The sequence below is a fragment of the Dermochelys coriacea genome, chromosome 10, assembly GCF_009764565.3.
Source record: "Dermochelys coriacea isolate rDerCor1 chromosome 10, rDerCor1.pri.v4, whole genome shotgun sequence".
Classification (NCBI taxonomy): domain Eukaryota; kingdom Metazoa; phylum Chordata; order Testudines; family Dermochelyidae; genus Dermochelys; species Dermochelys coriacea.
In genome coordinates this window covers 31330386-31354619 of record NC_050077.1, presented here as the reverse complement: position 1 = coordinate 31354619, position 24234 = coordinate 31330386, and the positions used below count along the sequence as shown (strand labels likewise).

The window sequence follows — 24234 nt, the reverse complement described above, 5'->3', positions numbered from 1 at the left end:
TCCCCCTCCATGAATTCTTTAGTAAAGAACCCTAAAGATGTATCTGTCCGTTTCATGCATTATTATATTATGCTAAAAACATGGTCCCTACACACTTCCCCAATGCTCAGCTATCGAGTCACTAAATGATAGCTGTGGCGTTCTCAACAGTTTGAGCCCTGTGCAGTTCCTCATGTGGATCTGGACCCTGCAAGTCATTGCATAGGGTTCAGGAAGGAGCACAAACATATTCTATTCCAGCAAAAGCACTAGCGGGAAGCGTGTTGGGTGTGAGTAAGGAGTAAGCTTGCCCAGTACTGCAGCTCCGCCTCTCTCTGCAGGCACACATGCTCCCTTGCCCCTAAAACAGGAGGGTGGACCAGGTTTTGGCTGAGGAGACAGGAGCTTAATAGAGCTAGTTGCCATTTTCTGAATGAAACATTTTTTTAGTTGAAAAATGGCCTTTTTTCAGAAACAGATATTTTAAATAAAGGTTTTCGTTGCTTTACAATGCTCTGTTTTTTCAACAAAACTCCAAAATGAAAAACTTCCATTCCTTTGGCTTTTCAGATCTGGGTTTTTCTGTTTTATCTTTTTTCTGTCTTTTCTTCCATTCCTTTGCCCCTCCCCCCTTTCCCAGTAGCAAGTTGGAAAAAGGACAAATAAGAGGGAACGAGGGAACAATGTAGAACAAAAAACCAAACCAAACATTTCCAAATTGAAACAGTTTTAAATTGAAAATTTTAATGAACAATTTCGATCCATATTTTTAAATAAACCAGAACAGTCTCTGCAAAAGCTGTGGAACAAAAATGATTTGGAAATTGTCCAAATTTTTCAAGAAAGGCTTAAAACTGGATTTTCCTGAAAGTAAAGTCTGGGCTCTGCACTGTAATTCTCTCACACCACCGACCTGGCAGAAGTGACTCAGCAGCCACGTAGCTGCACTTGCTCATGTTTGGGAATGATCAGGTGCCTCTGTGTGCTGTTTGCTGGCCAGCCAAGACTTTGGGCATATGCAATACTTGGCCCATCAGACATAGCTTAAAGCAGCCAATCTGGTTCCAGTTTATGCCCTTATGACCAATCAGAATTTGCAGTCAGCCTCATAGCACTTTGGTTGACTTTTGGCCCATGGAACCCCCACACTTGCAAAGTTGGGCAAGTCCACAATAGTTATTCTCAGGCTGAATTCCCCTAAAATGGGCCAGATCATGGCCCAGGCTATGCAGCTTCATGGGGCATACGGAGGAATCAAACACGCCTCCCCAGGCTTATGCACTACTACAGTCATGGAGGGGCAAGCAGGAGATTCATAACTAATATTTCCCCTTGTGCATGTGGGTGGGGAGTGGTCAGAGAAGGACAGGGAATGGGTGGATCCTTGATTCCACTCCCAAAGTGCCAGCCACTAAAGCTGAGTTTCCTCCTCTTTCCCTTCCCCCAGGAGCCAAATGGCATCCATAGGATAGGCCCAGCCAGTGAAGTATATTAATATATATTATAATATAATATATTATATTATTATAATATATATTATATATATGTATATATATTATTATAATATAATATATATTAGTATATTAATGTAGTCATGGCAATTTGTAACTCTCTTCCACTAGCATGTGACTCCAGAAGAAACATGATAATGATACAGCAACAAAGACATTCAAACAAGCAGAAAGCCAGAGCAGCCGTAGTAAGACCACACAGAGTCTGGCCCTCGTGACTGCATGCAGAGGCTTTGCTGGCATAGGAACTGCAAGAGTGTGCATGAAACCAGCACCAGTACTGCAAAAACTTGGGTAACTTTGTAGTGAGTTAGGGCTACATGTTGCATTTACTAGCAGCTGCTTTTGAGGAGGTGGGTTAGAGCAGGGGGATCCTGCTCCTCATATTGCACCTACCCTCATAGGAGGCTGCAACCATTTGGCGCCCAGTACTTAAAGCCATGAACCAAGACCCTTGCACATCAGAATGCACTGAGAGGCCAGCACTGGGAAGAGCACTGCTGACACCTAAAAACATAGATCAAGGGCTGCTTGTCACTGCTCTTGTCCCAGCCTGGTACTGCCTCTTCAGAGGCATAATTTATTCCTTCCTACATAAGAACTGCTTTTTAATGCACGATTCACCCTCTTAGGACACCAGTAGTTTAAGGTAGAATTAGCAAGCACCTACTCTCAGGCTGCCACAGCACCACAGTGGTTAGGAGTCCTCTAGACTCTGATGAGGTTTAGTTTACGAGGGCAGTTTTAAGTGTGTTGGCAGAATCATGAAGACTTTTCTGAGTGAAATTACCCACAAAAAGACCGAATCACATAATCAGTAGCACCTTTTATTTTAACACACACATCATAATTTTACTGCACAACGAGAGAGATTTGGAAAAGGTGTTGTCCATCGTCCAATTGGTTTTAACAAATTCATTGCACAGACACTGAGGCACAGAGCCGTCCCTAGGGTAGGGCGAATTGGGGTGACTGCCCCGGGCCCTGCTCTCTGGGGGGGCCTGCAGAAGGCAGGCAGGGAGGTGAGCCGGAAGGCGGGTGGGTGGGCGGGCAAGCGGTGTGAGGAGGCGAACGAGGAGGCAAGTGGCAAGCTGGCAGGTGGGTGGGGGGTTAAGGAGGAGCCCCCCCCCACAAGAACCTCCCCCTCCCCTCAGTGCCTCCTGCCCACCAGCGGGCCCTGCTAATCAGTGCCTCCCCCCCTCTCTCTCAGGGCCTACCACTGATCACATGTTTTGCTCGTGGAGTCAGGAGGCGCTGGGAGGGAGGGGAGAGGAGCAAGGGTGGAGCACGCTCAGGGGAGGGGGTGGAATTGGGTGGGGAAGAAGGGGGTGGGGGCAGGAAGGGGTGGGGAGGGGGTGGGGCCTTGGGGGAAGGGGTGGAACTGGGCCTGGGTGGAGCTAGGAGGGAGCCCCCTCCAGCAGATTAGAAACTCAGCGCCTATGTCCTGGACCCTGCACCCCCTAGGGACAGCTCTGCTCAGGCAGTGATACATTTCACAGTAGGCGTCCTTGAACCCAGGACCCTCAGCCAGGTACAGTATAAATGTACAATCTTTAATTTGTACAGAACAAGAAGCACCCAGTTTTAGATTCAATGTACTACAAAGTAACAAATGCATTGTGTTCTTTCCCAGATTAACTGGAATTCTGAAACCAGCCCCCCAGGAATGGTTTTACTCGCTATTACACTTGGCTCTACCGAGACAATGGCTTTCCTGTGGACTAAACCCGTGTTCATCTGGTGATGGAGCCCTGACATCCATGCTTAGCCCTCCAGTCTGTTTTATAGCCTTCTATTGGTCCACCCTCCACTCTGTTGTCTGGCTGCTTTCTTCTGAGCTAACATTGCTCCGTTACAGGTCTAAGTCCTCTAGTTTGGTCTCTTCTGAACTGTTCCATCCTCTTGGCTGCCTGTATTCCTGTCTAGTTATTTGGCCTTTTCCTCCAACTCCAAAGCATAGGTCCCTAGCACCTGAGCTAAAGGAGAATGTCTGTTACCTAGAGTAGAACTAGGGATTATACTTGCTCCAGGGTGACACCCCACCCCTATATTTGGGTAGCCTGACATTTCATCCAGAAGAGTGCAATAATAACATGGATACAGCAGGTAGTAGGTTGTAACCTTCCATCACACCCTTGTCCTCTCCTGTTGGAAGGTTCTTGCTGTTTTCACCCTGATTGTAGTATCCCCTTCAGGATCCTGGGATCTCAATAAGTTACTGAAGAAGAGCCAGATTCTTTCTTGGGTCAGGATCTGCCCAGCACATTTGTGGGGAGGCACAGAATGGGAAGTAGGGAGGGTGCTGTCAGAGGGCCAGTTACTGCTTGTTGATTCTCTGTATGATACTATCCCTGCCCCAGCTGCAGTTCAAGTTAGAGCAGCCACGGGGCAGTTCCAAGCTATGCCAGCTGGCAATTGGCCCCAAGACATCATCTGCCAGCTGGGAACAGTCAGAAGGCAGCATGCTCCGGCCATGTCGCCTCCCCACCCCAACACCCCCTGACATGGCCTTTGATTCAGCAGCTCAATGGGGAATGGCAAAAGCACTGACTCTGCTTGCTCTGCAGTCGCTGATAAAGTGCAGGTGGTGAATCTGCTAAGGAGAGCAGGGCACTGGATCTGCCCTGTGGCTGATGCGGCTTCAGCCCTTCTCCCTAGACACGTGCAGGCCCTGGCTGCTCTTTGATGGGGCACTGGCTGAGGGGCATGTGGATTGGATGGAGATTCTCCTTTGGCACAGATTTCAGAGTAGCAGCTGTGTTAGTCTGTATCCGCAAAAAGAAAAGGAGTACTTGTGGCACCTTAGAGACTAACAAATTTATTTGAGCATAAGCTTTCATGAGCTACAGCTCACTTCATGCATCCGATGAAGTGAGCTGTAGCTAACGAAAGCTTATGCTCAAATAAATTTGTTAGTCTCTAAGGTGCCACAAGTCCTCCTTTTCTCTTTGGGACAGAGACCATCTTTCTCTGTGCTTGCAGAGTGCCTAGTGCGGGGTGGGGGGCGCTGGTCCATAGTTGGGGTCCCTAGGTGCTACCACAAAGAAATAATAATTAATACAACCACTTTCCCTATTTGCTGTCTTGAACTGTCTGACTCGTGCCTCAAGAATTGAATAGCTATTTGTTTGCTTCCACCTCATTTGATGCTAAAGAAACAATCTTTGCCCTGTTGCACACAAAACCAGCACCAATACTGCATAGGCAAATAGAAAACCAAGCAAAAAACAAGCACCAAAACCACAAAAACAAGCGAAAGAGCGGGCACATGCAGCTAGATTTTCAAAAGAACGCATCACTTAACAGAGCTGACCCTGAGCTTTATTGAAAAGCTGGCCCAAAACCAGCTTGTGAAAGCATATGAAAGATCAAGAATGACTCACGCTATGCTCGTCTGGCTAAAGCAGAGGATGGGGAGTCGGAAGATCAATGTTGATGCTCCGACTGACGTCACTTGTGACCTGGGAGAAATCACTGACCTGCTCACCCTGTTTCCCTAGCTGTAAAATAGCGATAATGATGCTTAGCTGCCTCACAGGGTTATGAGGCTTAAAGCTCACAATGGCTGACTTTTGTGGAGCTCTGCGTCTGACATTTAACACAGATTATTTAATGGGCCAATTTGCATATTTGCAACTAACTGGCATATAACAGCAAACTCTGGCTTTAAAAAAATGGTATGGATTTAGTGCTCCTGCACAGCCTGGTGAACAAAGTCCTTGGTTTGTCTACAGAACAGTGTCCGGGCGAGCTGCCCACACAACGCACTGTCAGCCTGGCTCACAGGTAACAGTGTCTCTGTGGCCCGTGGATTTAGTTCTTGGCTTCGCTGCTGAGTCTGCCAATCAGTGCAAAGTGTAATTATGTGGCATGGAGCTGGAACTGAACCCCTCCTGCAAATACATCTGATCTAGGGGACTCAGCCAGCCATTAGAGAGGAACAACTTTTAATCCCTCCTGAGCTGGGCTGGTTACAGACTGGTGACTGACAGTCAAAAGGCTGAAGCCCATTAGCAGTGGCCTGAGGCATCCAGTTCATTAATAAGTCCACTGTTGCTGACTCTGGAGCACCAATAGCCTAAAGGTGCACTGAACTACAAAGTTAGTGGTCGAGTCTCAGCTGTTCCACTATGGGTGCTGCTATTTCTGTACTTTTCACAATCTTTATTATAAGCCAAGACCTGATATTGGAACCCTGGGGGGTAACTGTCATCCTCCCACTTCAGATAAGATAACTGAGAGCATGCAGATTTGGGAATAGTTCCTGAGCTCTCTAATATAAGAGTCAAGTCGCAAACACTTTGCCACACAGCCTTGTCTGGAAGGGACATTGCAAATTAGGTGTGTCTGTATCCAGGTTTACACAGAGTGTCTCCGTGTCACCCTCTAGTGGCTAGTCAACATATACAAATGTATGAGTACTCTGCAGCATCTGGCTCTTCAGCTCGAGAAGTAGATAATCATGCTTGGACATCCAGCAGTCTGGATTCATTCCTCATAGACAACTCAAACAGGCCTGTTACATTTGCTAGGCTGTCTGTAACCGCTAGCTTAGAATCTCCTCTTCAGCCAGAAAGAGAAACCAAGAAACGTGCCAGTGGCCACCCAGTGTCCCACCACTGTCTGACAAATACTTGTTTAATGCACTGGCAATGGTTGTGTTCTGGCTCCCTCTATGGGCTATATCCACATAAGAGGATAACAGCATATTTTTCTCCTCACTGGTTTCTCTTTAAGCGTCAGTAGAAGAGGTTTATGCTGTGGATCTGAAGGTTGCATATGCGAATCTGGCTGATGACACGTGGGTGAAATTCAAATAGGTAGATGTATTACAGTTAGTATAAGGACCCTGGAGTAATTGATGGAAGCGTTTTCTATTGCAAGATGTATTTAGCAGTGAATTTGGGTGTTGTGTTAATATTGTTTTACTGTTGCATTTGGATTTGAGGTAGTTGGCGCTGTCCCTTTAAGAATTGGCAGACTGAGCATACGCTCAAGAAGAGCCGTGTTTGAGAGACTGTGCTGGTGTGAGTAGACCGGGGCAGACTCTGCATGTGTCAGTTCAAAAAGGTCAGGGTTTGATCGGAGAAATGTCTTTCCAGAAAGCAGCCTCACTTTCGCAAGTGTCACTTTAGCATGTATGGAAACTGGATGCCCCAGGGTGTTGCTATTGCTATAGAGTCTTTCACCTGCAGGTCACCACCATGAGTCCTGCCCAGCAGTGGTTCCCCTCTAATGGCTCCCTGCGTGGGATGAATTTGATGAGTGCTAGTTCCCGCTCCTATGTCACGAACACACCATTATAGTTTGCACTAGAATGTTGGCTCTTCAGGACAGTCTGTCTTTCTTGCTGTGTTTGTCCAGCACCTAGCACAGTGGGGCCCTGATCTCAGATGGGTTCTCTAGTAAAAGAACCTGCAGTGGGGGCCGGAAATTGCCTGAGTTCCATGGGTGGGGGCATGCCAACAATCGGAAGACAGATTGGAAAATATTATTTAATCATTTTTTAAAATCTTTCTATTTGGGCCACTCTCATGATGTTTTAGGGTCTGGCTCATGATTTTTGAACTTTTGGGGTTGGTGTTACTAGAAATTAGCTTGAAGAAATGAATCCCAACTGGAGCAGTGAAACTCCAGCTAGGCCGCGAGGCGAATGACAGCACAAAAGCATCACTACAGCCAACCAATTAGTTTCTCTCGGTGCTGAATACTGTGTGAAACAAGGATGGTTGTGGGAACCTACTATTATTATGTAACAGGAAGCACTGGAGGATAATCTCATGTCTGCACCCTCAATGGACATGATGGGATCCCACTTACTTATAGAGAACGGACATAGCCAGCAGCTGAGAGACACTCACCAGAAAGGCACTTTCACACCTATTATCCCCAGTTCCAGCCACAACCTGTGAGCCATTAGTGCAACTCTTTTCATCAGCAGTACCATGGCCTAGCGGCACACCACAAGACCTCACGGGCTGTCCGTTTGCCACCAAACCTGGCCACAACAGTTTTACATTTTCTGTCTCTGACCAGGTGCTGTGAGTGAATCCCTGCACCAAGACCAGCGGGGCGGGTGTGCAAGGGAGGTGAGATCACTGGGAGCTTTTCTCCATCCCCAGTGCCTCGGCCCCAACCACAGGCCTTGGGCTCTGGGAATGGTCTTTGTGGCAATGGTTGCTCTAGTTTCCTCAAAGGGGATGGAGAGGCATGGGGCTATGGCCCACGCTGCCTCCCTTCCACACAGGCCCACCAAGTTCCCCTTGAAAAGGACAGCTGCTGTGGCCTTGGAGGGAGAGGCAGAGTGGCTCCTGGAGTTCCAGTTCTCATTCATGGGAAGTGGCTGAACCCTGAAGGGCTACAATTCAGCTCTGTGAGCCAGATCCTCAGCTGATGTAAATCAGCATGGCTCTGCTGATTTCAATTAAGCTACCTCAATTTACACCAACTCAGGATCTGGCCTGTATGTTTATATCATTTCACTGTTGTGAGCTGAATGGTTATGGTTGGCTACGTTCCCTGTATCACAATCAATACTGCTAGCTCACGACATTTCCTGAGAATGCTGTGACAGGAGATTGTACCAGGTGGAGTCTCTCTGAAGGGAGATATTACTGAATGCATTACTCCCACTTGCATTCACTATTTTCATTTGTTCACACCAAGAGCCACTCCTCCACTTGCTGCTACAGCATGTGACAGCCTGCTTGTGTGCTGGTTATCCTTATGCAGGGAGTCAGAATGAGAAGCTGGATTTGGGAGCACGAGCTTCACAAACTGGATTTCCCAGTGTGATTAAAACAAGACACAAAAGATTACAGGCAGTAATTCAGGGCTCCAGAATAGCCTTGCTCTGTTTTTACTTAAATCCAGCTCTGAGTGTAAAAAATCAGCTTGAAAACAGATCCCGGAGTAGCAATATGTTCTTTCTGAGAAACTGTGCAAGAATAAGTACAGAGGTCCAGATCATCAGCTGGTGTAACTCAGTGCAGTGCCATTGCCATCAATGGAGCTAGCCAGTTTACACCTGCTGAAGATTTGGCCCAGACTGAGTGAATTGAATCTGGCAGTGTGGCTCTGGAAATGTACAGAATAGCACTTAAAATGCTAGTAAAGGGAAAGTCCAGGAGCAGGGGCTAAACAGAATACCGTTTGCCTCAGAAGACAAAGGTCCTGCTGTTTAGGTGAGAAATGAGATTTTAAATGTGGCTTGGTGAAGAGTTAAGCAGCTTACTGCCTCATTCGGGGAGCGTTCTGCTAAACAGATATATGGTCTCGACGGGGATATTTTGGTAAAAGGAAATGATGCAAAAGTTAATGTTCCAGAGAAAGCAATTCCAAAATGCTGTGATGCGAAGCCAGTGTCTGACTCACGGAGAAAGAGCCAAGATCCAGACATTCAAGGAGCTGGAGAATGGAGATGCAAACCCTGGGCATACAGTGGGTGAGCTTTGTCCTCCGTGTGTGGAACTCAGACACTGAGGCATGAATTTATGGGAATTATGAAATGGCAATTAATCGCTGCTTGGACATAGAGCAATAACTAATTCTCAGGATTTATTTCCAATGTTAACAGAAAGAAGTAAATTTTCAAGGTAAGATTTGACTGATGCCATAGTGCTGTCATTGGTGCTTATCAACATTACCAAACTGCAAGCTTTCCTCGAAATAATAAAGGTGCATGGGCCATTCGTTGTGTGCTTGTTCATGTTTTAAGCTTCTGGAGTGTCTTGTAAAGAGTGAAAACTATGAGTTGTCACAGGGGCAGCAGAAAGCATCTAAGCAACCAAGGCCTAATTTTCAAAGGCATTTCGGTGCCTAATGAAGCAGACAGGGGCTTGTAGCAGGGCGAGCTCCACTCGTGCCCTTTTGCACCCCAGAAACCGGCTCAGACTCTATAGGCTGTGTATCTACCATGTCATTGGAGTTCCCTCCGCCAACCCCTTCAGAGGCCTGTGCAACCGTCTACTGTCGATATGGCCTATGCTTTAGACCAGTAGTCCCCACATATTTTTCCTCACACATTACCTTACCCTTGTCTGACTCCCCCCCACCCCCACAGAGCAGGGGCTGGGAAGGGGCTGTGGCTCAGGGGGATGAGGGTGTGCAGACAGGGGTAAGGGGGCTGAGGCTGGGGCCACAGCTGGGGTCAGGGCCAGGAGTGGAGCCCTTGGCGCAGAGCCCCGGGCGCAGAGTCTGCAGCCAGGACACCGGATGCGGGGCTGGCAGCGGAATGCAGGACCGGGAGTGGAGCCCCAGGCACAGGGCCAGAAGCGGAGCTGGGTGGCACTCCCTCCCGGCCCACTGTGGGGGCTGGCCCGAGACTCAGCCACGCCCCCCCGGAACATTCCTCCGTGCCCCTTGAGTGGGGTGCACCCTGCAGTTTGGGGACCTCTGCTTTAGACCATCTCCTCAGTACCAGAGGGGAGCAGAGATCACTCTCCCCTAAGGCTTGGCTCGCCCCTATTCCTTTCTCCCCTCTGCATCTCCTTCCTCTGCCTCTTTAACAGGCTTGAGCTGATGGATTAATTGGCTCATTAGCTCCCCAAGACCACCAGCTTTCATTACTGAATTGCCTTTAATTATCAGCTTTCTTGAGGGGAATAATTGGTGACAGAATGCAGGCTCACATGTTAACTCCCTGCACTCTGTGTCAGGGCCTAGTGGGATTTCAGAGTGCTTAATTGTGTTAGGCCTAAGTCTGCTTTAGGAAACTAGGGAGACAAAGTGGGTGAGGTGATGTCTTTTATTGGACCAACTTCTACTGCTGAGAGACACAAGCTTTCAAGTTACACTGAGCTCTTCTTTAGGTCTGGGAAAGGTACTCTGAGTGTCACAGCTAAATGCAAGGTTGAACCGACACGGCCACAACTACACTGCATACAACATTAGGAAACTAGGGACTTCTGAAAATCCCACTAATCTCTTATCTGCTTCTCTAGGCATCTAAAAACTGTTGAACATAGTGGAGAAGGGCTACTAGGATGATCCGAGGAATTGAAAACTTGTCTTATGAAAGGAGACTTAAGGAGCTTGGCTTGTTTAGCCTAACTAAGAGAAGGTTGAGTTGAGATATGATTGCTCTCTATAAATATATCAGAGGGATAAATACAGGAGAGAGAGAGGAATTATTTAAGCTCAGCACCAATGTGGACACAAGAACAAATGGGTATAAACTGGCCACCAGGAAGTTTAGACTTGAAATTAGACAAAGGTTTCTAACCATCAGAAGAGTGAAGTTTTGGAATAGCCTTCCAAGGGAAGCAGTGGAGGCAAAAGATTTATCTGGATTTAAGATTCTACTCGATAAGTTTATGGAGGAGATGGTATGATGGGAGAATGTGATTTTGGTAATTAATTGATCTTTAAATATTCAGGGTAAATAGGCCTAATCCCCTGAGATGGGATATTAGATGGATGGGATCTGAGTTACCCAGGAAAGAATTTTCTGTAGTATCTGGCTGGTGAATCTTGCCCATATGCTCAGGGTTTAGCTGATCGCCATATTTGGGGTCGGGAAGGAATTTTCCTCCGGGTCAGATTGGAGAGGCCCTGGAGGTTTTTCGCCTTCCTCTGTAGCATGGGGCACAGGTCACTTGAGGGAGGATTTTCTGCTCCTTGAAGTCTTTAAACCATGATTTGAGGACTTCAATAGCTCAGACATAGGTGAGGTTTTTCGTAGGAGTGGGTGGGTGAGATTCTGTGGCCTGCGTTGTGCAGGAGATCGGACTAGATAATCAGCATGGTCCCTTCTGACCTTAGTATCTATGAATCTATGAATTGGGCCAAAGTAACTCAACCTGCACTGTGGAGTGTTAGTGCATTTTGACCCTGAGTTGGGGTTTGTGGCATGTTTCTTGTCAGAAGGGAGGCTCTAATCTCACACAGACTGATAGATGGCCAGGAGAAGCTCAGTACATTTGGGTCACACCCCATAAAACATCTGACAGGGGTTTGGCGTACAGCAAGAAAGGGGAGTTGGATACAACCTTTGTAGTAATGAAATTCTGCAAATTCTTCTCTATATGGTAGAAAACTTACTTGGATAAACCTTTTCCCCAGTGATTAGAAGCCAGGCCTGGGGTAACATCTGTCACTGCTGACAGTGCAGATCTAGTCTTTGAGACTGGTATTCTGGTTTCTCTTGCAAAGTTAATAGGTAAGGCTTTTCCAAGTTCTTTGAAAAGTTCCTAACAGAATTATATTTATTCCAAGGATCATCTCAGCATCTCTGGGTTGGCTCATCCATTGTTTATTGGTAACTCATGTTTTTAATCGGAGTAAATAGTTGGGGCTTTGTATTCCCATTTCCTCAGAGTAACATTGCTGTGACATGCATGGCTGCCCAGATCCCTTATCTAGTTCAGAATGCTGTTAGTCAGAAGATTAAGTAACTGCCCCACCACTTGGCTGCCTCCATCTCAGAGCACAGGGGCTGGTAGCAGCAGCTGCCATTGGCATGGCCAGAGCAAAACACAGCACTGAGCAGCCTCTTCTTGCTCTGGTTGGAACTGGAGGACTCTCTCCACCCTGGTCCCCTCCCTCTCTCCTGACTCCCATTCTCAAGGTCTGCTCTTTTGCTAGAAGCTTTCCAACTTTCTATGATTCTCTGAATCCCTCCCTGCAAACTCAGACTCTGACACCTTCTCTCTGCTGGAACCACACACCCTCTTGTGTCTCCTAAAACAGCTGATTTAGCATGGTGGATCAGAGCAGGTCTCCTTTCTCCCTCACCGCATAGCCCAGATGCAGCAACTTCTTCCCTGCCTTACTTCCTGTGCTCTCTGGGAATCTCCTACATGTCTCCTGATTCCTGGCCTCTGCCCTCCCCTTCAGCCCCCTCCTCTCTCTTTCTTCCTAGTCTCTAATTCTCTTCTCTCCTTGCTCCTCCTCTGCCCCAGTAAGCGCTCCCCTGTCATCTCAGTATCACCTCCCTTGCCTCCTTTTCCTCATTCCCACACATCCTCTCCTCAACCTTTGCTTGCTCTACCTCTGCTCTCTACTGACCCAGGCTGCCTGCCGTGCCACTCCTGCTCCCACCCTTTGCCATGCCTTCAGACTTGGCCATGAGTTCTGCTCCTTCCAAATTTATTCCCATCCTCTGTACTCCTCCCTTCCTGTTACTCCCTCCAAAGTTCTGCTCCATTAGCAAGTCTCACCTTGATCCACTGTTCCAAGTCCTGGGCTGTCGGAGTAACTCAGGCTGCTTTCACCAAGTCTCAGACCAGAAAGTCTCCCTTTGCAAGGAGCTTTCAGTCTACATAGCAGATCAGATTGACTGCAGCTGCTCTGACAGTATAAAAACAGGAGGGAGAGAGTGTCTGCACCACCCCTTCACGAGTTCTTGGTCAAGATATCCTCTCTTGATATAAATTATTTTGACAATCATATCCTATCTGTTACACTTTGCTTTCTGGGAAAGTCCATTGAGGAAATGGTGGCCAGCCAACCCTAGAAGCATTTGGTACTGCTGTCAGATTTCAGCCAACCCTAGAAGCATTTGGTACAGCTGTCAGATTTCAGACATAGGGCTGAAATGGCCCAGAATTTTGTTTTGGTAGCTGATGATGTCCTCAGAGCAATGGAGAGATCAGACATCCATGCTGAAAAATTGGAGCACTAATGGCCAAGATTGTATGCTGAGTCCATGCAACTGGGGTACGTATGCAGTGGCGGTGAAAGTCGCTTTCTCTTCCAATATCTCTGTACAGATACATCTGGCAGCAGAACTGCTCTGACTCACAGGCAGGTAAGTGACATCTGGCTCTGCCCTGAAATAGTCCCATGGTCAGTGCTGTGAGGCATTTTTCACCTACTTCACAGACACGATCCACTGAATCTGGACTGGCATGGGTGGTGTCACGGTGGAGGATTGGTGCACAGAGGGGCCAAACACCATATCTTCTCGGTCAGCCCGCTCTGAATATACTGCGAGAGCTTCCGCTTGTGGCCTGTGAATTGCACTCATGCCCCGTTGGCTTGCTGAAGTAAGAGCTATTAGGCCCATTGATGCCTGAGATTGTCAGTGTTTCTCTCCTGTAGGGTCAGGTGCCCGTTTCCCTTCTGCAAGTAGCTGTAGTTTGTCATTGGTAGGATGGAGAGTTATCAGCCTGTTGCTAATCTTCCCTCTGTGGGGAAGTCTATTATAAAGGCCTAGTGAGGCGGTTCTGGTGTCATCTGGAGTTCTCAGGTTTGGTTTTTCCATTTCAGTTCCAGGCCTGAGTTTGGGATGGAGTCAGCACTGGTCTCATTGTGGGCACTGACCTCTCCTTAGAGATAGACAATGGTCAGGGGTCCATGCTCATACTCTGGGCTGATTAGCAGCCTGAGATGGCTCTGAGGTTTATTAACTAGTCTGCAGGCTCGGACTGGGCAGACAGCTCTGCTTTAGGATGCTTCCATTCTTTCCTTTCTGATAAGTTCTGGACAATGCACATTCTGCCCTGAGGCTTTTCTGTGAGCAGGGGTAGGCAAGGCATGTCCATGAGGTACCCAGGGCAGGTACTTAAGTGATTTCGGCTGTGTTGTTACAGAATACAAATGACACACTGATTTATGTCTTCCATTGTGATGTCTGGGCTTACCAATGCTGATCTAAGATGGGGACTTTGAGAGTGAGCTGCATAAAGCTCAAGAAAGAGGTGATGCTGGTAGGTTGGAGGAAGGATTTTGAGAGTATGCCAGGGATGGTTCCTGCCCCATTATTAAGTGTTTTGTGTCTTTTTAAAGAAAGCTTCATAATTTGGGGGTGCTCTTGATTCCTGTATGATCCTACAATACCAGGATGTGGTGATGGCTGGGAACTCTTTACTTCATCTGCATTTGGCATTTGTGATCTTTTCTTTCTCATCCAGACCTTACCACCATCCCCCAGGCCTCTAGGACTTCCAGGCTGGACTATTGCAATGTCCTCTACAGGGAAAAGTACAACATCTACCTGAAGAGCTGTAAAGGTCTGCTTTGGGCACAATGAAGGAAACGCAATGGCTCCCGATTGCTTCTGGGTGCAATTCAAGATACTGACTTGGATCTTTGATCTAAAACACCCTCGGAAGCTTGGGCTGGTTACCTGAGAGTATTTCTCTTAGAGTGTGCTTCTGCAACCCTTCCGTTTAGCTGGTGTGTTCAAGCTGTGTCCCTAGAGGGAAGCGTCTGAGTAGGGCTGGCTGGAAAACAACAAGTCTGTTTTATGAAAAATGTTGAGGTTTTTAGATTAGCTTTCTTTCTGATGCAGAACAAACACAAAACTTTCACAAAAAAGTGAGACTGACCCCAGAATAGCCAGAGCTAACTTGCTCAGGATGTGGGAAACCCAATTTCATGCTCCTGCTCTGAATCAGGCAGAGCAGGGACCTGGGTCTTTCAGATCCCAGGTGAGTGCCCTAACCACCAGGCTATTCTGCAATCAGTTTCTCTCATTTTGACCAGAATTTCTATCCTGGATCTGAGAAACCTTCCCAACAAAATTTTCATGGAAAGCAATGTGTTTCTGTGACAGGTATGGCAACTTCTTGCCATATCCTGGATAAACCTTATAGAATTAAATTAAACACTGTTGAATTAAGTTTAAATATCTTAGGAGCTCATTGTTGTAAAAATGCAAATATGTATGTGTTATCATGGGATTGTATGTCATTTGTCTTGGAGACATAACTAATATAAGCCTTGGGAAGCATTATAAGCTTCAATGGACTGTCCTAAGCAATGGCTAAGACAAAAATGAACTGTTAGTTGAGTAGGTTTCCTAGGAAGTACTTGGGAGGAGAGGAATGCAAATGCCCACCTCTGGACTTGCTCTTTTGAATTTCTGCTCTGGGGAGAGGACCTATTCACAGGATCAGATGGCCCAAACGAGTGACTCACAGATTCATGAGTGTGCTTGTTCTGAGTAAACAGCTTTTATGAACTTGTGATCACAGAAAACCCCGTTGCAGAGGTTTGAAGGACTGTTCACTGGCAAGACCCTTTGTTGGAGTTGAGGTGATCTCTGGTAAGCTTATTAGCAAGCATGTAGATTCTTTGATTGTTTTCATAGGTTTTCTCTGGAATGCTTTTACCTTAAGAATGAATGTGCTTGCTGAGAAAGAGCTGGGTCGTAGCTTAACTGTGTCAATTATACTGTTTACCATCTCTGAGGAGAAAAGTAAAGCAGGCCTGCTTAGGCAGTATGACTTTGCTGCGGAATTCACAGAGTAGGCAGGGAGCCTGGAAATACCCTGATCGAGAGAGAAAATATTGTGTCTCTGCCCAAGAGAGCTGAAGTCTGGGAAGCTGGAGGCCTGAGAGTGGCCCTTGCTGGATACAGCGAGGAAATACAGGTGCAGTTGCCCTGAACTGTGACAGTTTCCACAAAACATTTAGTTTTCAACAAAATGCCATTTTTTGATGGGGGAAAATACCAGGTTGTCAAAATTTCAAGCAGCTTGAGGATTAAGGGTGGGGAGTTCTCAGTGTGGGGCTCAGCTCTTGAACACCTCACCTTACTGAGTTCAAATTTGTTGACATTTAAGGAACAATGCAAAACTCTCAAGTGTTTTCCTCAAGAGGGTGGGGTGGTTGTGCATGTGTGCATGATATTGGGGTGGGGGGGATGAGAGAGAAAGAGCGTTTGGATGTGCATGTGTGTCCCAGAACAAGGTTAGGATTCATGTTATACTGATGTAATCAGAAACACAAATAGAATAATCAGAAATAATCGGTTTTGTTTCATTACACCTCAGCTATATGGAAATGGAAAAAAATGTATAGTTTGTGTAATGGATCCACAGCTGACATGCAACTCTTTCAGCTCAAGTGCTAATCCGCCTTTGTGATACCAAAGCTGCCTTCAAGCCTCAGTATACGCTAGTAGATCTGATGACTACCACCATCAAGAAACCATTCGTGGAGACTGTAAGTCCGTGGAGCTGGTAGGACAAAACTGTAGAGGTATCACTGTCCTTATTATTATCAAGGCTGAGGACACTGAGATGTGGTTGTGCATTCTGCATCCCAGTAAAACATAGGAAGTGGAATGCTCTCAGGTTTCCAAATCTCATTAGTATTGGCAGGTCACTTCCGGGAGCGTTGCCAAGCAGCGTTCCCTCCAAGAGGCTTTTCCACTCTGCTGAGTGAGGATTCTCCAGCTTTCTTTGTGAGAATTCCATGATTCTTTTGAACACAATGCTATTTACCATAAATAAACAACATATTGCTATATCCGTATTTGTATTTGCTGCATATTGAAGGGAAAGAAGAGTGTTCATGATGGGCCAAACCCTGAGATCCTTACTCCCATGTTCGTCAGCAATGAGACAGAACAGCTGACTAACTCCCATTGGCTACAGTAAGAATTTTGCCTGAATAAATGCTGAATAAGATCAAAGTAAAGACCTCTTGATTTGTCTGTGTAGTGATTGATGAAAGACTGCAGGAGTTGGCCCAGTTCATTCATATTAAAGTTATTATTGAATAATACTTGCTTTCACTGATTTTATCTATGAACGGTAGATATTCACCGCATGCACCAGTGTGGATTAGTGTCACATACTGATGAAACATGTACAAATGTTGTACATTATTGCACGCTGAATATTATATATGTTTCAGAGTAGCAGCCGTGTTAGTCTGTTTAATTTTCTAAATTAGTGCTTATCTTGAAAAATAGACGTCTCTGTAGTAACGGTTGCTAGAGATACTATATGGTATATCATTGTAGGACAACATTGCTTTGGATTCACAGCTAAAATAAACTTCATGGGATTGTGCACAATTCAATTATTTTTCATTATTCCTATTTGATTAAAATTGCACTTGCATGTTGGCTATTTGATTAAACTGCAAACATGTATTTGTCCCACCTCCCTACTTTAACCTGTATCCAAACTCCCAGGAACCATTCTGAGGGTTACATAAACCATCATCTATTAGAGACATGGAGAGCTATGTTCACTTACTATTTGGGGAGCAGCTATGGAGGCACTGTAACCTCAGATCCCCATCCTCATCCCTCTCCTCCTTTGTCCTGGAAAAGAAAATATAGAGGTGCCATCTTTAACAGAAACAATGGCTGTTCCCAAATGTACAGAAAGGAAGGTCAAAATCAATAAGAGTACAACGTACCTGGGCTCCTCCATCTACAGCCAGCCAGGTGATCCTAATGGTCTCAGGAGGGACTTGTTTCCATTGGCTTTACCCTTCTCAGGGGAAAGCTTATGTACAGAGGCTAGGGGGAATGGGAATTGGGGGAGGGGGGGAGGGTCACGGCTGCGTCTCACTCTTCATGATGAATCTAAGCAGCAGGAACTAACATTGTACAGTACATGTGTTGGAAGTGGGTATGTTAATGCTACACCATTTATATGCCAGTCCATGTAACTTTCCAGAAGGAACAGCTCTGCAGATGTTGCCTTCCATGCTTTGCCAAATAAAGTACAGACTAAATCCAAGGCAGAACTTTGCACTTGTACCTTGCATGCCAATAGGAGGCAAATAATCAGATTTGAAATTCTTGATCATTTGTACTGTCAATGGCAGCTACTGGGTGCTCAATACTTTTGAAAATCAGGGAATTTATTTAGATGCTTAAATATAGACAGTAGAGCCAAACCTCAGGCATCTCTTTTGAAACTCTTGGTCAGAATCTTCACATCTGAAGCTATTGCAAACAATAGGGATTACAGTACGTTAGTAATTTTTCCTTAAGAGCCCACACAATAAGAAAAAATGATACATGCACATGAGACTATAGGAAATGGTCATTTTGGAAGGTAATTATTATAAGGGGAACAGGAGCAAACTCTGTAGTGGTTTACAGAATTCTTTCAGTTCTAACATTTGTTTCCAATTGTTCAGAATGTTCCAAACCTTTAACCTTTTGGGCTGAAATTTCCCAGATTCAGGGTGAAATCCTGGCTCCACTGGAATCAGTGAGACTTTTGACATCACCTTCAATGAGGCTAGAATTCCATAGGTTCCAAGGCCAGAAAGGACCACTGTGACCATTTAGTTTGACTTCCTGTACAACACAGGCCAGAGAACTGTCCCAAAATAATTCCTAGAGCAGATATTTTAGAAAAACAGCCAATCTTGATTTAAAAATGACCATGATGGAGAATCCACCACCACCCTTGGTAAACTGCTCTGTTAAAAAATGTACCCCTTATTTCCAGTTTGAATTTGTCTAGCTACAACTTGCAGCCATTGAATCGTGTTATATGTTTATCTCTTAGACTAAAGAGCTAATTATTGAATAGTTGTTCCCCATAGACTGTAATTAAGTCACTCCCTAACTTTCTCTTTGTAAAGCTAAATAAATGGAGCTTCGTGAGTCTATCACTGTGTGATGGGGCAGCTGCCCCTCACTGGCAGAAAAGGGGTTAAAAGCAGCCCTAGGGAGACTGCGCTGGAGGCAGCCGATTAGAAAGAGATTGAGAGAAGTAGCCAATTGTGGCCCGGCAGGCTCATATAAGAAGGGCTGCATGGCACAACAGAGTTCAGTAGCTGACTGGAGCTTGATGGGAGAAGACCAGGCTGGACCAGAAGGAAGAGGCACCAGCACCTGGGACAGAGCAGTGCTGTAACCAGGGACTGGGGGAGCTAAAGAGAGCTCCTGGCTGGCTGCTAGGGCCTGCAGGCTGAGGCCCTGAGGTAAGGGCAGAAGAGGGTGTTGGAGCCGCATGGGAAGCAGTCCCAGAACAATGGACTACAATTGCCACTGAAGTAGTGATGGGACAGAGACTGCAGGTGCCCTGGAAGGGGGGAACAAAAAGTGTGGCATGGCAGGCAATGTCACTGAAGAGGATGCTGCAGTCCTGGGAGTGGTGTGGGTCCTGGAACAAAAGTGATGGGCTGAGGCACCACCAGAGGAGGGTGCTCTGGTGAGCAGAGCTAATTCCCATGACAGCTGGCAGGAGGTGCTGCAGTGGTGAGTGAGACCCATGACGCACTAAACACAATTTTCTTGTCCTTTAATCATTCTTGTGGCTCTTCCCTGAACCCTCCCCAATTTTTTAACATCCTCTTTACTCAGGGCTTGTCTTTGCTTGCTGGGAGATTGATGAGTGGCAATTGATGCATTGGCAGTTGATTTAGTGGGTTTAGTGAAGACCCACTAAATTGACTGCAGATTGCTCTCCCATTAACTCTGTATTTCACTGGATGGAGAAGAGTGGGGGGGGGGTCAATGGGAGAGCATCTCCCTCAACATTGTGTAGTGTGGACCCCATGGTAAGTAGGTCTAAGCTACATTGATTTGAGGTACATGATTCACATAACTCAAATTGCATAGCTTAGATTGAATTTCCCCTGTAGTGTAGACAGGGCCTCAGTGGTCTCTGCCAGAAGGTGAGTTTTTTCTTTCTGTTTTGAAGTTTTGATCAAAAGTGTTCAGTTATTTGGGTGTATAGGAGAATAGGAAAAACTAGAACCCCCACTTTCCTTATCCCAATTTTACAGATAACACTAAACATTTCAAATTTAGTTGCTTAAAGTTATCCACTACATCACTGTGCCTCAGGAAAAATGTATTGTAATCTATATGCATAGTCTGTCTGTAAAATGGGTCAAGTCCTGCATGATACCATTTCTCAGGTGATTTGACAGCTACAGCTGGGAAAGCTTCAGGTAAATGCAAAGTGTCATGTGAGGCATATTTTAGAAATAAGAAAAACTTGAGCCACAGGAAAATTCATAGATGTTTAAGGCCAGGAGAGCCATTATAATCATGTACTCTGACCTTCTGCCTCACACAGGCTAGAAAACTTCCCCAGTTGAAAGTTGCTCCGTCTCTTTACCTTGTCAAAGAGACTATTAAGGAATGACTTGATTAGTCTCTAAGTACCTGCATTGGAGAACACACATTTGATGATTGGCTCTTCAATCTACCAGAGAAAGGTAAAACATGATCCAATGGCTGGAAGCTGAAACTAGACAAATTCAGACTGGAAATAAGGTGTACATTTTTTGGCAGTGAGGACAATTAACCACTGGAACAATTCACCAAGGGTTGAGGTGGATTCTCTATCACTGACCAATTTAAAATCAAGACTGGATGTTTTGGGTTGTTTTTAAAATCTGCTCTAGACATTATTTTGGGTGTAGTTGCCTGGCCTGCATGACAAAGGAGGTCAGACTAGATGATGATCACAATGGTCCCAAATGGCCTTGGAATCAGAGAATTTATGAATACATTGTTTGATTGGCTAAGAATAACCAAGGCTCCTGACTTGAGAAATACTGTTCAAGACACAAATTGACCTGAAAAGCATTAAATTCATAAGCAAATGCTCCCCTTGACTCAACAAGAGGGTGTTATCCTATTAAATAGCATTCTAATAGTTGCTATAACACTTATCAAATTAGCAAATCTGTGGGGGTTTTTTAAGGTTTCAGATTTTTAAAAAAATCAACTAGCACCTCAGCAAACTTATAAAATGACACACACACCCTACTCACACTTGGAGGGGAAGTGACAAAGCACATTGTTTGTCACCAGGGCCATATTTTACTTAATGAGATTTAAAGCTAAGTGAGACACACTGGTTTGCAGTATATTTAGGCCCAAGCTGTGCTGGTTGAGGGAAAGGTCATAGTAATGCAGCCACCTACATGCTGTGCTCCAGTGGAGGGCCTGGTGTTGGCTAGAACAGCCTAGAAAGTGGGTGGAGTTGTAGCTAGGAAAGGGGGGGTAGGGGCTGGGGTTACTGGAGGATGATGCACTGACTTGGCCTACCTCCTTGGTTGGGTTCCTAAAGAGACCCGCAAGGAAGTTAAAGACTCTGTCTGAGGAGAGTGTGCATGAATATAAATGAGATAAAACCCACTGTTTATTGCTTTATTAAATCTTGAGGTGCTTCTAGGCCAGACTCTCAGCTCGTGTAAATGGCAGTAATGCCATTAAAGTCAGTAGAACTATATTGATCTACAATAGCTGAGTGTCTGGTCCTGTATCTTTTTTGCAGGATATGTAAGTTACTGTGGTTCAACCTTAACTGGACACATTCAACAAATAACACATTGTTGACATACGAAAGAGTATGAAGACGCATGTCCCTTTTCTGCCCAGTAGGAGGATTGTGTCAATACAAATCGTATTTACAAAACTTTACAAAAACTAGACAAGCCATTTACAAAACACACTTTGATTCTCTACAAAAGAAAAAGGACACTAAGCTATCTAAACTACTATATGCCACAAGGGGCCACAACAATGGTTCCCGTAACCCACCCAGCAATATTGTTAATCTATCCAACTATACTCTTAGCCCAGCGGAAGAATCTGTCCTATCTCGGGGCCTCTCCTTTTGCCCCTCCACCCCCACGAACATGATACAGTTCTGTGGTGACCTAGAATCCTATTTTCGACGTCTCAGACTCAAGGAATATTCCCAACACACCTCTGACCAACATATTAATCCACAGAGACCTTCCTGCCAACACTACAAAAAGAAGGATTCTAGGTGGACTCCTCCTGAAGGTCGAAACAGCAGCCTGGATTTCTACATAGACTGCTTCCGCCGACGTGCACGAGCTGAAATTGTGGAAAAGCAGCATCGCTTACCCCATAACCTCAGCCATGCAGAACACAGTGCCATCCACAGCCTCAGAAACAACTCTGACATCATAATCAAAAAGGCTGACAAAGGAGGTGCTGTCGTCATCATGAATAGGTCAGAGTATGAACAAGAGGCTACTAGGCAGCTCTCCAACACCACTTTCTACAAGCCATTACCCTCTGATCCCACTGAGAGTTACCAAAAGAAACTACAGCATTTGCTCAAGAAACTCCCTGAAAAAGCACAAGAACAAATCCGCACAGACACACCCCTGGAGCCAGGACCTGGGGTATTCTATCTGCTACCCAAGATCCATAAACCTGGAAATCCTGGACGCCCCATCATCTCAGGCATTGGCACCCTGACAGCAGGATTGTCTGGCTATGTAGACTCCCTCCTCAGGCCCTTCGTTACCAGCACTCCCAGCTATCTTCGAGACACCACCGATTTCCTGAGGAAACTACAGTCCATTGGTGATCTTCCTAAAAACACCATCCTAGCCACTATGGATGTAGAAGCCCTCTACACCAACATTCCACACAAAGATGGACTACAAGCCGTCAGGAACAGTATCCCCGATACTGTCACGGCTAACCTGGTGGCAGAACTTTGTGACTTTGTCCTGACCCATAACTATTTCACATTTGGTGACAATGTATACCTTCAAATCAGCGGCACTGCGATGGGTACCCGCATGGCCCCACAGTATGCCAACATTTTTATGGCTGACTTAGAACAACGCTTCCTCAGCTCTCGTTCCCTAATGCCCCTACTCTACTTGCGCTACATTGATGACATCTTCATCATCTGGACCCATGGAAAAGAAGCTCTTGAGGAATTCCACCATGATTTCAACAATTTCCATCCCACCATCAACCTCAGCCTGGACCAGTCCACACAAGAGATCCACTTCCTGGACACTACGGTGCTAATAAGCGATGGTCACATAAACACCACCCTATATCGGAAACCTACTGACCGCTATTCCTACCTACATGCCTCTAGCTTTCATCCAGATCATACCACTCGATCCATTGTCTACAGCCAAGCGCTACGATATAACCGCATTTGCTCCAACCCCTCAGACAGAGACAAACACCTACAAGATCTCTATCATGCATTCCTACAACTACAGTACCCACCTGCTGAAGTGAAGAAACAGATTGACAGAGCCAGAAGAGTACCCAGAAGTCACCTACTACAGGACAGGCCCAACAAAGAAAACAACAGAACGCCACTAGCCATCACCTTCAGCCCCCAACTAAAACCCCTCCAACGCATCATCAAGGATCTACAACCTATCCTGAAGGACGAGCCATCGCTCTCTCAGATCTTGGGAGACAGACCAGTCCTTGCTTACAGACAGCCCCCCAATCTGAAGCAAATACTCACCAGCAACCACACACCACACAACAGAGCCACTAACCCAGGAACCTATCCTTGCAACAAAGCCCGTTGCCAACTCTGTCCACATATCTATTCAGGGGATACCATCATAGGGCCTAATCACATCAGCCACACTATCAGAGGCTCCTTCACCTGCGCATCTACCAATGTGATATATGCCATCATGTGCCAGCAATGCCCCTCTGCCATGTACATTGGCCAAACTGGACAGTCTCTACGTAAAAGAATGAATGGACACAAATCAGACGTCAAGAATTATAACATTCAAAAACCAGTTGGAGAACACTTCAATCTCTCTGGTCACTCGATCACAGACCTAAGAGTGGCTATACTTCAACAAAAAAGCTTCAAAAACAGACTCCAACGAGAGACTGCTGAATTGGAATTAATTTGCAAACTGGATACAATTAACTTAGGCTTGAATAGAGACTGGGAATGGATGAGTCATTACACAAAGTAAAACTATTTCCCCATGGTATTTCTCCCTCCCACCCCACCCCCCACTGTTCCTCTGATATTCTTGTTAACTGCTGGAATTAGCCTACCTGCTTGTCACCATGAAAGGTTTTCCTCCTTCCCCCCCCTGCTGTTGGTGATGGCTTATCTTAAGTGATCACTCTCCTTACAGTGTGTATGATAAACCCATTGTTTCATGTTCTCTGTGTGTGTGTATATAAATCTCTACTCTGTTTTTTCCACCAAATGCATCCGATGAAGTGAGCTGTAGCTCACGAAAGCTTATGCTCTAATAAATTTGTTAGTCTCTAAGGTGCCACAAGTACTCCTTTTCTTTTTGAGAATAC

At 45.8% G+C, this 24234-nt stretch overlaps 1 protein-coding gene across 4 annotated transcripts in view; it reads right to left on the bottom strand.

The window, feature by feature from the left end:
* GSG1L (GSG1 like) overlaps positions 1-24234 on the bottom strand; it is a 157627-nt gene that overhangs the window by 17266 nt on the left and 116127 nt on the right. The window contains exon 6 of one of the 4 annotated variants that reach the window (XM_038420840.2): positions 17426-17493. The exons of the other annotated variants lie outside the window; for them this stretch is intronic. Within the exon in view, the coding sequence (XP_038276768.1) occupies positions 17426-17493 (68 nt within the window). The remainder of the gene's footprint in view (positions 1-17425; positions 17494-24234) is intronic. 4 annotated transcript variants of the gene reach the window in all.